The 12,515-nt window shown below is 44.9% G+C and overlaps 1 protein-coding gene across 1 annotated transcript in view; it reads left to right on the top strand.

Moving 5' to 3' along the window:
- The first annotated feature begins 674 nt into the window (after positions 1–674).
- Positions 675–12,515, top strand: part of TTC7A (tetratricopeptide repeat domain 7A) — a 277,635-nt gene continuing 265,794 nt past the window's right edge. The window contains exon 1 of the mRNA XM_018576308.1: positions 675–842. Coding sequence (XP_018431810.1) covers positions 713–842 — 130 coding nt within the window. The 5' untranslated portion in view covers positions 675–712. The remainder of the gene's footprint in view (positions 843–12,515) is intronic.

Raw genomic sequence — 12,515 nt, 5'->3', positions numbered from 1 at the left:
GGGGGGGGCATAATTTTCTGTTCTTGCCTCTGGCGCAAAAAGAGCTAGCTACGGCTCTGATACAGTGTATTGGACATGATGACATGGGGATTCCTAGCCTGGTGCAGCAGATGGGGAGAGAAGCTCCGGGGACTGGTCTAAGAGCAAGTTGGGTCGGAAAATCGGGTGAGTATAACTTTTTTTTTTACCCCAGGAAAAAATGAGCAAAGATGAGTGTGGGGATAGCCCCATTGCAAGGGTTAATACAATTCTCTTTTAATCATTAGATTATTCCAGTACTCATATGACAACTGCTGTCCCTCCTTCTGACCATCATTTTTTTGTGGCAGTGATGATATCCATCTTTTTTGTATTCTTATATTTTCTAATAACATACTAAGAGTAACAATGATACTGAATATGCCATTGGCTGGGTATGGATTGATGACATCATTGATCACAATTGATGAGCGCACACAGCTAGCTTTATTGATCTGTCAGTGCCCACACCTGCCTGGCACCCAGCCCAGCCCCACTGATAAGGTGCCCGGCCAAGGAAATAAGAAGCCTCCAATCAGTGGCCGGCCCCGGGCGTCGGCGGCCAATCAGCGGGCGCCCCCGGGAATCGAGGCGGGGGAAGCAGCAGCGGGCTGAGAGCTGTCGAGCGAGCCACAGACAGTGGCAGAGCCGCAGCTGTACAGTCCCCGGCTACGTCCCTGTGACATGACCCGACATGGCTTCAAGGCTTTCCCAGTCCCACCTGAAGCTGGAGGCAGAGATCGAGCGCTGCAGGGCAGAGTGTCAGTGGGAGAAGATCCAGAGCCTGACCAAGCAGCTAGCCCCCAAGAACCAGCACAGCACTGGTGAGTGACAGCCAGCTTCATATACATATAACTAGCCCTGTGCCTGCACCGATGCCATCCCTATCAGTGGCAGGCAGCCCCAGTGTCACCCAGCAATGTGCAATGCAGCACAGCTACATAGGCAGCCCCAGGGGGACTAGGCTGGCAGGGAGAGGTATCAGCCTCAAGGTGAGGTAGGCAGAGGCAGGTGACTTGGCATGATCACACAGGTGCTTTCAGTAAATATCAGATTTTATGTGCAGTCCAGGAAGTTGCGGGGTGGGAGATACGGGGGCACTGATCTTCCTACTTAGGTTGTAGGTGGCTTGGCTTGTTAGTCACGATTCAGATGCAAGCTTCAGACTACTTCCTGAATTCATTATCAGCTCGTTGTGAATTCTCTATCTGAGGCTTTGAATCATTTTCCTGCAATATTAACAGATGGATCATCTTGCGGATTGAGCAATACGGGGTGGGATCGGGGGTCATTCTCACAGTTTGGCTTTGCCAAACGACTAGAACACACGAAATGGTGGACGCTAGAAGGTTCAATCAATCACTAGATGGCTGTTTGTCAGTGCAACTGAGTTCACAGTTATCCCTACCTGTCTCACCAGAGGGACCGCACTGGAGAGAGACAACACTGGAGTGAGACCACATGGGGGAGGGGACCAACTGTAGAGAGACCACACGGGAGGGTGACTCATTGGAGTGAGGCCACACAGGAGAGGTGACCCACTGGAAAGAGACCACAAAGGAGAGGGTGACCCACTGGAGAGAGACCACACGGGAGAGGGTGAACACACTGGGGAGAGATCACACGGGAGAGGTGACCGACTGTAGATGGACCACATGGGAGAGGGCGAATCACTGGAGAGACCACATCGGAGAGCGTGACACACTAGAGAGAGACCACATGGAAGAGGGTGACACACTGGAGAGAGACCACATGGAAGAGGGTGATACACTGCAGAGAGACCATGCAAAATAGGATGACACACTGCAGAGAGACCACACGGAAGAGGGTGACACATTGCAGAGACCACACGGAAGAGGGTGACACATTGCAGAGACCACACGGAAGAGGGTGACCCACTGGAGAGAGACCACAAGGAAGAGGGTGGTGTACTGCAGAGAGACCATGCGGAATAGGTTGACACACTGCAGGGAGACCACACGGAAGAAGGTGACCCACCAGAGAAAGACCACACGGAAGAGGTTGACATACTGCAGAGAGACCACACTGGAGAGAGTGACACACTGCAGAGAGACCACACGGTGAGAGGGTGACTCTCTGAAGAGACCACAACGGAGAGGGTGATGCACTGGAGAGAGACCACAAGGGAGAGGGCGATGCACTGGAGAGAGACCACAAGGGAGAGGGTGATGCACTGGAGAGAGACCACACGGGAGAGGGTTACCACACAGAGGAAGGTGAGACACTGGAGAGAGACCACACAGGAGAGGGCGACACTGAAGTAGGACCACGCAGGAGAGGGTGACACACTGGAGAGAGACCACACGGGAGAGGGCGACACTGAAGTAGGACCACGCAGGAGAGGGTGACATACTGGAGAGAGACCACATGGGAGAGGGCAACACACTGGAGAGAACGCACAAGAGAGGGGCGACACGCTGGAGTGAGACCACATGTGGGAGGGTGATACATTGGACTGACACCACGTGGAAGAGGGTGACACACTGGATTGAGACCATGTGGGGGAGGGCAACAAAGCTGGGGGGATGTTACTTCTGGTTCAGTAGACATAAGCATTACCTTAGATTTAAAGCTAGTGTCATTTAAATATTCAATTCATTTAAAATGTGCAGCTTACATTAAAAGAATTCCTTGTGATCCTGCCATGAATGTCCAGGAGCCATTCCGACACTCATTCTGCAGTTCTGGTCCTCTAATGTCACTATCAGCAAGCCTGTGAGAGTAATTATGTGCTGCTGATCCAGGAGCAAGTACATGAAGACAGGAAGTGGCTTCAAGAGGATGGAGGAGATCAGCAGCGTTGAGATGCACTAAAGGATGACAAAAATATTTTATATAAAAGAAAACACAAATTGTTATGAGTAACTTAGCAATTCAATCTCATCCAGGTTTTTACTCTTCTTTCATTCACAAAAGTCGCACACATGCAATATTTTCACTCCTACGTGTCATTTGCTCATTTTTTGATCAGTTTTTTTCCTGATCCAGTTTTATTGAATGCATCTGCTGTATTGGCTGCACACGTGTAATAGGATCACTTTTTGCAGTAGTTTTATATAAAAGATCATTCATAAAGTTAAAAGGAGTAGATCATTTTGGTTTATCGCTAGCACAAAGTGAATCTAAACTCTGACTGGGTAACATGTAGTTTGCAAAGGATTATTATCATAAACGGTTGCCATAGTTTTTATTTTTTATATAATATGTTGTTATTTTTTTGTATCTCAGTGTTGTTCTCATCCAGCCTCTTTCAGCCACTTCCTGTCTACAAGTACTTACTCCATCCGTGGTGATTGTGTATGATTGTTTGGGACTGGCTTCCTGATAGTAACAACGGTGAACCATGCCTGTGCAATATGTGTCGGCTCCATGGCTTGTTGGGGTCTCCATGGGGTAAATGAGAGAGGGTGACAACATGGGAAGTGGGATGATCGGCAGGTATCTAAAATCTGCATATTTACATTTATTGAAAATGACTTTAAGAAATGATTTAGGGCTTATTCACACCGAAAGCAGTGTTCGTTCCGGAGCGGTAGCTGCTGGAACGCATCCCCAACTTCCCCTTGCGTTCTGGGGCGTGGCGGTGCATTGAATTCACTGGCACCGCTTCCATGCCCCCCAGCCTGCAGTGCGATCGGACGCGTGGAAAAACTTGCCTGCGCTCCGTTCCACTGCGAACGCAAAAAATCGAGCAAGCCCTATTTTTTGCGTTTGCAGTGGAATGGAACGCAGGCAAAGTTTTGCCATGTGTCTGATCACCGTGCGGGCGGGGGGGCATGGAAGCGGGGCCATTTAATTAAATGCATCGCCCCCTCCCGCCCCAGAATGCAGGGGAAAGTTTTGTGAGCGATTGCGGTGCGTTCCAGCAGCTACCGCTCTGGAACGCAGTGCTTTCGGTGTGAACAAGGCCTCAAAATGTAATATATATTAGAGTTTAATATAGAGTGAATGTTTCCATTCACCTATATACCAGTAAATGTCACATCTAGGTGGACTAAACACTTTCACAAGGAGGTGAAAAGAAAGTTGAGACAAAGTGTTGTCCCCCTGAAGTAGCCAATCAGATTTTATGGTTTATGAGTGGTAATCATAAACGCTGAATGCTAACACATTGCATTATTATAATGTGCGCATCCCTCATTGTCTTACTAGAAAAACCAGTCAGTACAAATGATTTGCACCAGTGTTTCCGCAGAAGGCACAATGGCACCATTCACAGCAGTGCTTGTGTCCTGCCTTATGCTGAAGGCTAGTTCATGCCGCACTTACATTGTGTTACTCATTATTTACATATTTTCTAACTGAACCCTCTGCACACCGATACACACCCTTACACGTGCTGAGCAGACTTTTGCTTAACAACGGGCTCTTAGTTTGCAGTACATTGCAATACATATTCACACTGGCCAACTGTGTCAGAGTGATCCCCGCCTGGTAATTTTCTGTTCTTCCAGCAGAATTGCAAATACAGTACATGTACGTAGCAGACCTGTACTTGAAGTGGACTCCTCAGTAACTTACTATGTCAGTACATTCCTGACATGTCACAATATACAACTATGCCTTTTATTTCTAATAAGTTATCTTTGAGCTCTAGTGAAGTGACTTTGCTTACTTCTGGTTTTTACCCAAGGTGTCACAGCTATGACCAATTAGAGTAGTACCCTCCCCCTGACAAGCTATAGCCATGCAGAGCAATGCCTTTCCCCTGATTGACAGCAGCCAATCAAATTGGTGCCCTTTCCTCCCTGTCAGGCTGTGACCAATGAGTTTGGTACTCTGATACCCCTTTCAGCTTGCCCACAATCTCATTGGTTCCTTTCTTTTGCTCACCCTATTAACACTGGGTCCAGCTCGCGTCTTGTTGCCCAAGCAATGGTTCTGCAAGCTAGCTGCTGAGCCCCTGGTGTATGTTTCCGTTATCCAGCCTGCTAACTTCCATTCATTTCTGTGTACTGACCTCTGGCTGGTTCTTGGTGATCTGTGTCTGCTGCCTGCCCTGACCTTTGACCTGTTCCTAGTTATCTGTGTCTGCTGCCTATCCTGATTTTTGGCTAAAATCCTCGTTATCCTTGTCCACTGCCTGCCCTGACCACTGACTTGTATCCAGACTATCCATATCCATTGTTAGTCCTGACCTCTGGACTGTGGTCCGTGGTGGTGGAGCAGGGTGAACCAGGGGGTTGCATCCTGGAGTGAGCGTAGCAAAATCCAAACTCTCATGAGAGGGTCCCTAGTAAATAACATCTGGCTGTAATATTCCTCTGGTGGTTCCCACGTCAACCTTATACTCTGGCGTGTCCTGATCCTGGTTCTAACCCTTCCAGTGCAATACAGACTCATTTCCAGGATCCTCCTACTTCTAGTGTAATCCAGAGAGGTTTCTACTCCACAGATTATGCTCCCAGCTCTGTTTCGTTGTGCTTGGTCCTACCACAATCTGGGTTTTGGCCCACACTTAGGTACACCTACTGCCATTTCTTGACTATCCCTTATAGTGTAGCAGGAGGGTCCACAACGGTGCAGTTAAATCCTGACACTAGGATAAGATGATATCCTCAGTCTTCTGCAGGTAAGAAGAAGCATTCTGTTAAAGAGCTTATTTTCTGTGCTAGTCACAATGACAGCTGAACTGTTTTTAAATGAAGCCATGTGTTCACTATGATTGGCTGTCAGAGGAATTACATGATCGTGAACCATGCTGATTGCTGTATCTGATAGGACAGTTCAGATAAAATGCCGTCACAGATCTAGCATTGGATGTTTAGTAACCTATCTTTAGCACAGACTGCAGATGGGAAGTGGTTAAGCTGAGCTTTATATGGGGGGCGGTTTGCTTTTTTCTGGATCAACTACAACTATTCAACTCCAGAAAAAATGTATTTGATTGGGTAAGGGCAGTCACATGGTCAGGTTTTTTTTATTCATGTCCATGCTGAGAAAGTTTTAGCTCACATGCCATCCAAGTGACCAATTCCTGACCCAAGAGAGGGAAATCTTTCCAACAGGTACACAGAGAGCCATAAAAGCTAGACAGCAGTTAACCCTTACCTGCTCCTACTTTTTAAAGGTGTTTTGAAGTCCCAGCATATACTATCCTGTAATAACATCAGCATTGTAATAGGAATACATATTATAGTTGTTTTTGATGATGCAATTAAAGTTTACTTGAAAAATCCCTTTTATGTAGTGAGTGCTGCTTTCCATCTGCCCATCACTTTCGTCAACTTCCTGGATTCCCAGTGTGTTTTGCATCTCTTTCCATGCTGCTTGATGTGATGCAATCTTGATGTCTCAAGACTACGTAGCCCATCATGCATTGCTTCCAGCAAGCAATAATAATGTTACATTGTTCAGACGCTGAGTTATAGTTCAGAAGGCACGGTCTGTGAGAGCTTTGACACAAGGAAGTACATATTCACAGGGCTGAGTGAAACAACCTATGGAACATACTATTGGCATCTTCAATATGTAAGTTTAAAAACTTTTAGATTATTTGGAGTGGGATATAATTTATGCAAATTCTGTATAGAAATACATTTTTGTTTTTAGTTTTTGACCCTAGATACCTTTTACTACATTTTGTGTCCCTGGAGATGTCTATATGAAATATATTGTCCTGTGTGTAGCTTTTGTAGACCAAGAAATGGAGTATTATAGATTGTTGTAGACTTCAGGAACTAGTCACTTCAAACTATGTAGGTGACCACCCAGAAAAAAAGAGAAAATCTCCATAAAGACTACCCAGAAAAAACAAAACATAGGTTCATACTTCCTTAAATTGTACTCTGTCCGAAAATGGAATTGTGAGTTAAATTTAGTTTAAAGTACATGGAATGGGTAATTCAGGATTTTAATCTTTCCATTCTGCTTACCTTTTCCTAGGTAGAGACTATTGTATGAAAACTGGAGCAAACGTGGAGCTGTTAGCAATGGCAACCAATCAAGCTTTTATTTTTTGTAGTAGGGATATGGGACATGTTAGAAGGGACAAGTGTACCGGGACCCTTGTGCCTGGTACACAGGGATACAGTGGGCACAGCAAGACAACTCTTACCTTTAGGATTCACAGGGCAGCCCCTTGTTAGTAACTGCTCTGTACCATCAGGCTGCCGGTGTCACCTTGCTCACAGACTGGCATTGCCAGCAGCTGGTTCTTGTTTTATTTATATTCATACACGTTTCAGTGACTCCGCATTGTGCAAACACAAAGCTTGCTGTTTTCTGCAGACCTCCTCACAGTAACTGCTAACATGTGATGTACGTTTTAATGTGGACTGCAAGAGTAATAATCAAGAAGCTGTGGTGTCACACACAGCAAGTCATTAGTTATGATAAACATGTAGATCCATAACATGAAGATCCATATGATAGGAGGTCAAAAGTATCTCAACATCCCTACCAATTATTTAGTTTAGGTCAGGGCTGGACAAATCCCAGGAGCCAGGTCGCCAATGCTCCTTAAATTTTATAGCTGGCACGTAACTTTCAAGGTTTTCTCGAGTTATTGTCAATGGAGCTGGCTGCTAAAAAAATGCTGCCGGCTCCTGACTTGGTCTGACTGGCTCCTGAGTTCCATATTCATTTCTCCACCCCTGGTTTTACTTTTCTACTGGTATGCTCCCTTTAAAACAACCTGCGCCTAATTCATGAAAGCCTTGCGACAGTTTGGGTTGCAGTTGCATGTTACATGTGCGACAGAGTTGGGTAGTTCTTTTTATTGCCACTTAACCACTTGCTGACCGGGGTGTTTACACTCCCTTCCTTTGGGGACAGATAGAGCTTTTTTTTGGTGGTATTTAATCACCACTGGGGTTTTTATTGTTTACTATATAACAAAAAAGTACCGAATATTTAAAAAAAATATGGTTTTCCCTTTATTATTTAAGAAACATTATTTTTACCCAATGGGTAAAATATAAAAGGCGGGATCACGTCGGGTAAATAGACACCAAACATGTCAAGCCTTAAAATTGCGCGCGCCCGCGAAATCGCCAAAAAACACCATACCCAAAATTGGCCATAGGCAACGCTTTAAAAGATTTTACCGCTCATCAGTTTAGTGTTATCAGTGATTGATGGCCCTAAAATTATTGCTCTCATTGCGACGTTTGCGGCGATATGTAACATGTGCAGCATAATTGGAGCAATAGTCGTTTTCGCATCTAGGTGCATCTAACGCATTTTTGCGCGTCTATGTGGGGGTGGGGGACTTTAAAAACATTTTGTGTTTTTTGTTTTGTGTGTGTAAATTTTTATTTATTTTGTGAGAATTTTTTTAAAAAACTTTTTTTTACACTTTAGTTTATTGTTATCGCATAGGGTGCCCACGCCAGGGGGCGCGGGCACGAAGGACGTCTAAAGACGCCCACCCGCATCCAGGAGACTCCCATCCAGCTGTCTTTCAACGATCGGCAGACGGGAGGTGGTTAAAGAACCTGTTGCTGTGGCTATGACAGAGTCAAACAGAGTTATCTCCAGCGTACAGATTTGAAAACTGGCAGTAATTCCGATTACCTATGATCTGGCATACAGAGAGATCCAGTGCCCAGAGCAGGGCATGTATGTACATGGAAGCTGTCATGAAACTGACCCATTCATTGATAGCTAGAACAAGCTGGTAAGTATTGACTTCAAGGCTTTGTTCACACCAAGCGCGTTCCAGGAGCAGAGCAGTTACAGACCGGAGCAAAACTGCTTCCAATGTATTCCAATGGTATTTTTAGCTCCAGTTCACATCGCAGTGTCCCGTTCCAGAGCAGGTAAAAAAACTGCAGCAGGCCCTATTTTACCTGCTCTGGAAACGCTCTGGAACGCATGCAAACACATCAAAAACGTCCTAGAACGCACTGAAAGCCCATTTTAAACTTTAAAAACATTTATTTATTTATTTTTTAACCAAAAACAGCCCGGAACGCATCAAAAACGCGGGCAAAAATGCACCCACTGCACTGCGTGTGCAGAAACTCGTGCAGATCTGGTCTGCATTTGGTGTGAACAAGGCCTAAATATAATATTTTGACTGGAGTAAAGTACTGTTAAAAGCTCAATCTTCTTTTAGTAATGAATTCGAATCAAACAAATCTGCATTGCCCAGCAAAGTATTTCTTTACATTTTTGCCCAAGCACTTACAGTCGTCATGTTTCCAACCAGCTCCAACTCTCTCAGCTCCCCTTCCCTGAACTTCCTGTCCAGTATAAGATTACAGTCTCCAGCTGCTGTTGATCTACTAACTTGGAGCAGGGAAGAGGGAGGTGTGGAGAGCAGGGAGCAGGGGAGTATCTTGTTTTGTTGTGCCTGTGTGGTTGTGGAGACACCTAGACAAAAACGAGCAGTTAACTCTTGCAGTGCGGGGGGTAAGCCCACTGCAAGGGTTAATACAAGTTTTCCCTGAAGTTCTTTTTTAACTCCACTCTGGGCAGTAATAAAATAATGAACATGGTTCCCCTCTCACCAACGGATGAAGAATGTAGTTCTAAATTTTCTAGGGGTTGATCTAACACAGTATTTTTCATACCCCTCCCTCCTTGCCACCCACCTCTAACCTATCCTGATAGGCTTTTTTCCCCCCTTAACTTGTGAAGTTCGATTTAATCACCTAAGCTACCCCTCTAGGTCCCTCACTGCCAATGTTTCCAGGTGGAGGGACTGTGAATCCATCCATGAAATGGCGCCTGAGACCTCCGGTCCTCTTCAAGCCCCATGTCGGCCCTCTTCTGGATCCTGGGATGACCCTGGCAAATAGACATTCCAAATGAAGTGTCCGCGTCATGCAGGTGGTGTGTGAACACTCAAATAAAGACCCAAGCAAGACCAGAAAATGCTGGTCTCTGACCGTTCTTGTCAAGGACATCATCAGGTACAATGCAGGACCTGCAGTACATTTTGATGATGTGGCCATTGTTCCTGCATTGTGCGCGGTGATGTAGGAGTACCCGCCCACATTTCAGTGCCTGAGAGTGGAGGACTGGAACACTGGCTGTCATAGAACTGTGGAGTAGGGTAAAGCTGACTATACACTATAATATTTTCCTCGTTCAGCCTGCGGGCTGAACCAAGAAAATCTTACAGATTGCTCCATTAATGCTTACGAGCATCGATCGAGGATCTCTTCATTGCTTGCATTTTGAATGTCAGAATGTCTTCATTGCTTTGTATTTTGGCTGTCTTCGCTGGCATCTTTATTGACCAGTTGTTATCCTCACCTCTGAATGCAGGTGTAACAGTCAGCTCAGAAGCCATTATTAGAGTCCATCCAAAACGTTGCTATTTCCATTTTGCCTTGATTAAGGGGGGGGGGGGGAACTGTGGCCCTCAAAACGCATTGGCTATCTTCTGTGGTTTTTGCTGTCACCAGTTGAGTGATTAAAAGACTCTAAACTTATCTTGGTCTGGCACTCTGAATCTACGCATTACATTTGGATTTCCCGATTCGGGTGCTAGCCCTCCTTCATGGGGTCTTTCGATTCCTGCTGCCCAACCTAAGCCATTCGGCTCAAGCAGTGTTTTCAACCATCTTCTTTGAAAAATTAAAAACAGATTTCAGTTAAGGATGTCCAGATACCAGTGCCGATACTTGGCATTTTCATGAGAACTACCAGGGTTGCAGCGGTTGCAGCTGGGACCTAGCTCTGGTGCTCCACCACTGTCCTGAAATCATTAGTCTGTATTGTTTTAGAAAAACTGTCACATGACAATAAACAAAAATGTATCAGTACTTGTATCTGTGGGTACTTGAGCAAGTATCTGTACTTGTACTTGGAAAAATGGTATCGGTGCATATTTATTAAAAACAAGTAATGCATGTACAAATCCTAGGAGCTCCGTATGCTCCTTAAAAATGACAGCTGCCTCGTAACTTTTGAATTTTTCTCTAGTCTGGTCCTGGAGCTGGAAAAGCATCTGTACATGTACCGAGTACCGTACTTGGTATCTGAGCATCCCTAATTTCAGTCTAGCGCCTCATTTGCCATTTGCTTCTGGATCTATTGTATTCTGACAGCGGCCACCGGCCATCACCAAAACGCGTGTCCCGACTGGATGATTTCCCATCTGTTCTTGTTCTGGTGACAACTCAAAATTTGGCATTTTCTTTAATTTTTACTTTAAGCGATAACGGTCGCCAGGAGAAATAGTGAGGGCGTATTTCTCTAACGTGGACACAGATGACAACAAAACCTGACTGATGTTCTAATCCCTCTCCACTCTAGCTAAAACAAAAAAAAAAATGATGGCTTCAGTTGCACTATAAGGAGTTCATTTATAAAAGCTATAGGCTGGGTGGATTCCATTTGCATGGCACTGGCACCCCTAAATGGCACTGACAAATCTAGGACTTTCCTATACTTGTTAGCGCCATCTAGGGGAGCTAGTGCCATGCACTCACGACATCTGCCTTTATAGTGCAACTAAAGCCAAATGTATTTATTTTATTTATTACAGGTATTTATATAGTGCCGACAATTTACACAGCACTTTACATTATGCACATTCCCATCAGTCCCTGCCCTCAAGGAGCTTACAAATGAAAGTCCCTATCTCACATATATACATACATACAGGGCACATTTAGAAAGGAGGCAGTTAACCTTCCAGCATGTCTTTGGAGTGCGGGAGGAAACCGGAGTACCTGTGGGAAACCCATGCAAGCACAAGGAGAACAGGCAAACTCCTTGCAGCTAGCGTCCTGACTGGCATAACCCCTAAGTGATAGTGAAACTGCAGCAGAGAAAAATTAAAGTGACATTAAACCCTCAGATTTTTTAACATAAAACAATACTGTAATGTGTGCCTTACTGTAATCCATGGTTGTTTCCCTTCTCTTTGCTGCTCTTCCTTTTAAATCTGTATCTGTTCTCATGCTGGGCAGAACTTCTGTTTTGCAGCAGACTGCCTTGTCTCTGAAATGGATACATGGTGTCTGTGTATAGGTTTGTAACCTGAGCCAGCACTACAGGAAGAGGCACTCAGCTGCAAAGGGAAGTTCTCCCCAACCATGAGAAGACATGAGGATTTAAAAGGAAGAGCAGCAAAGAGAAGGGAAACAACCATGGATTACAGTAAGGCACACATTATAGTATTGTTTTATGTTAAAAAATCTGAGGGTTTAATGTCACTTTAAGCCCCCTTCCTTGCTAGACAGAGCTGCATAAATCTCAGGAATGGATGGAAAGAGATAGAAATCCTTAATCAGGAAGAACAACTCTCCTATATGAATTTCATCTTTGCTTTGTGCTGTTTGACTGGAATTTGCTTAGTGCCCCGAGTTGGGATTAATTATTCTGCAGCTCATGACATTTGTATTAGTACCCATGGATGGAAGTTATTTCCACCATCATATTTCCAGTAGCTCAGTTGCAGTTACTGTGGAAATCTTGAGAATAATTTAGTTTTCCAGACGTCTTGGAGTATAAACATTTCTGACTCATTTGGTTCTTTTATGTCACGTTGTAGTTTTTTTTTTTTTGTATCCCTG

The sequence above is a fragment of the Nanorana parkeri genome, unplaced genomic scaffold (assembly GCF_000935625.1).
Source record: "Nanorana parkeri isolate BGI_ZX_2015 unplaced genomic scaffold, ASM93562v1 scaffold63, whole genome shotgun sequence".
Classification (NCBI taxonomy): domain Eukaryota; kingdom Metazoa; phylum Chordata; class Amphibia; order Anura; family Dicroglossidae; genus Nanorana; species Nanorana parkeri.
This window is presented reverse-complemented; position numbering and strand designations above follow the sequence as displayed.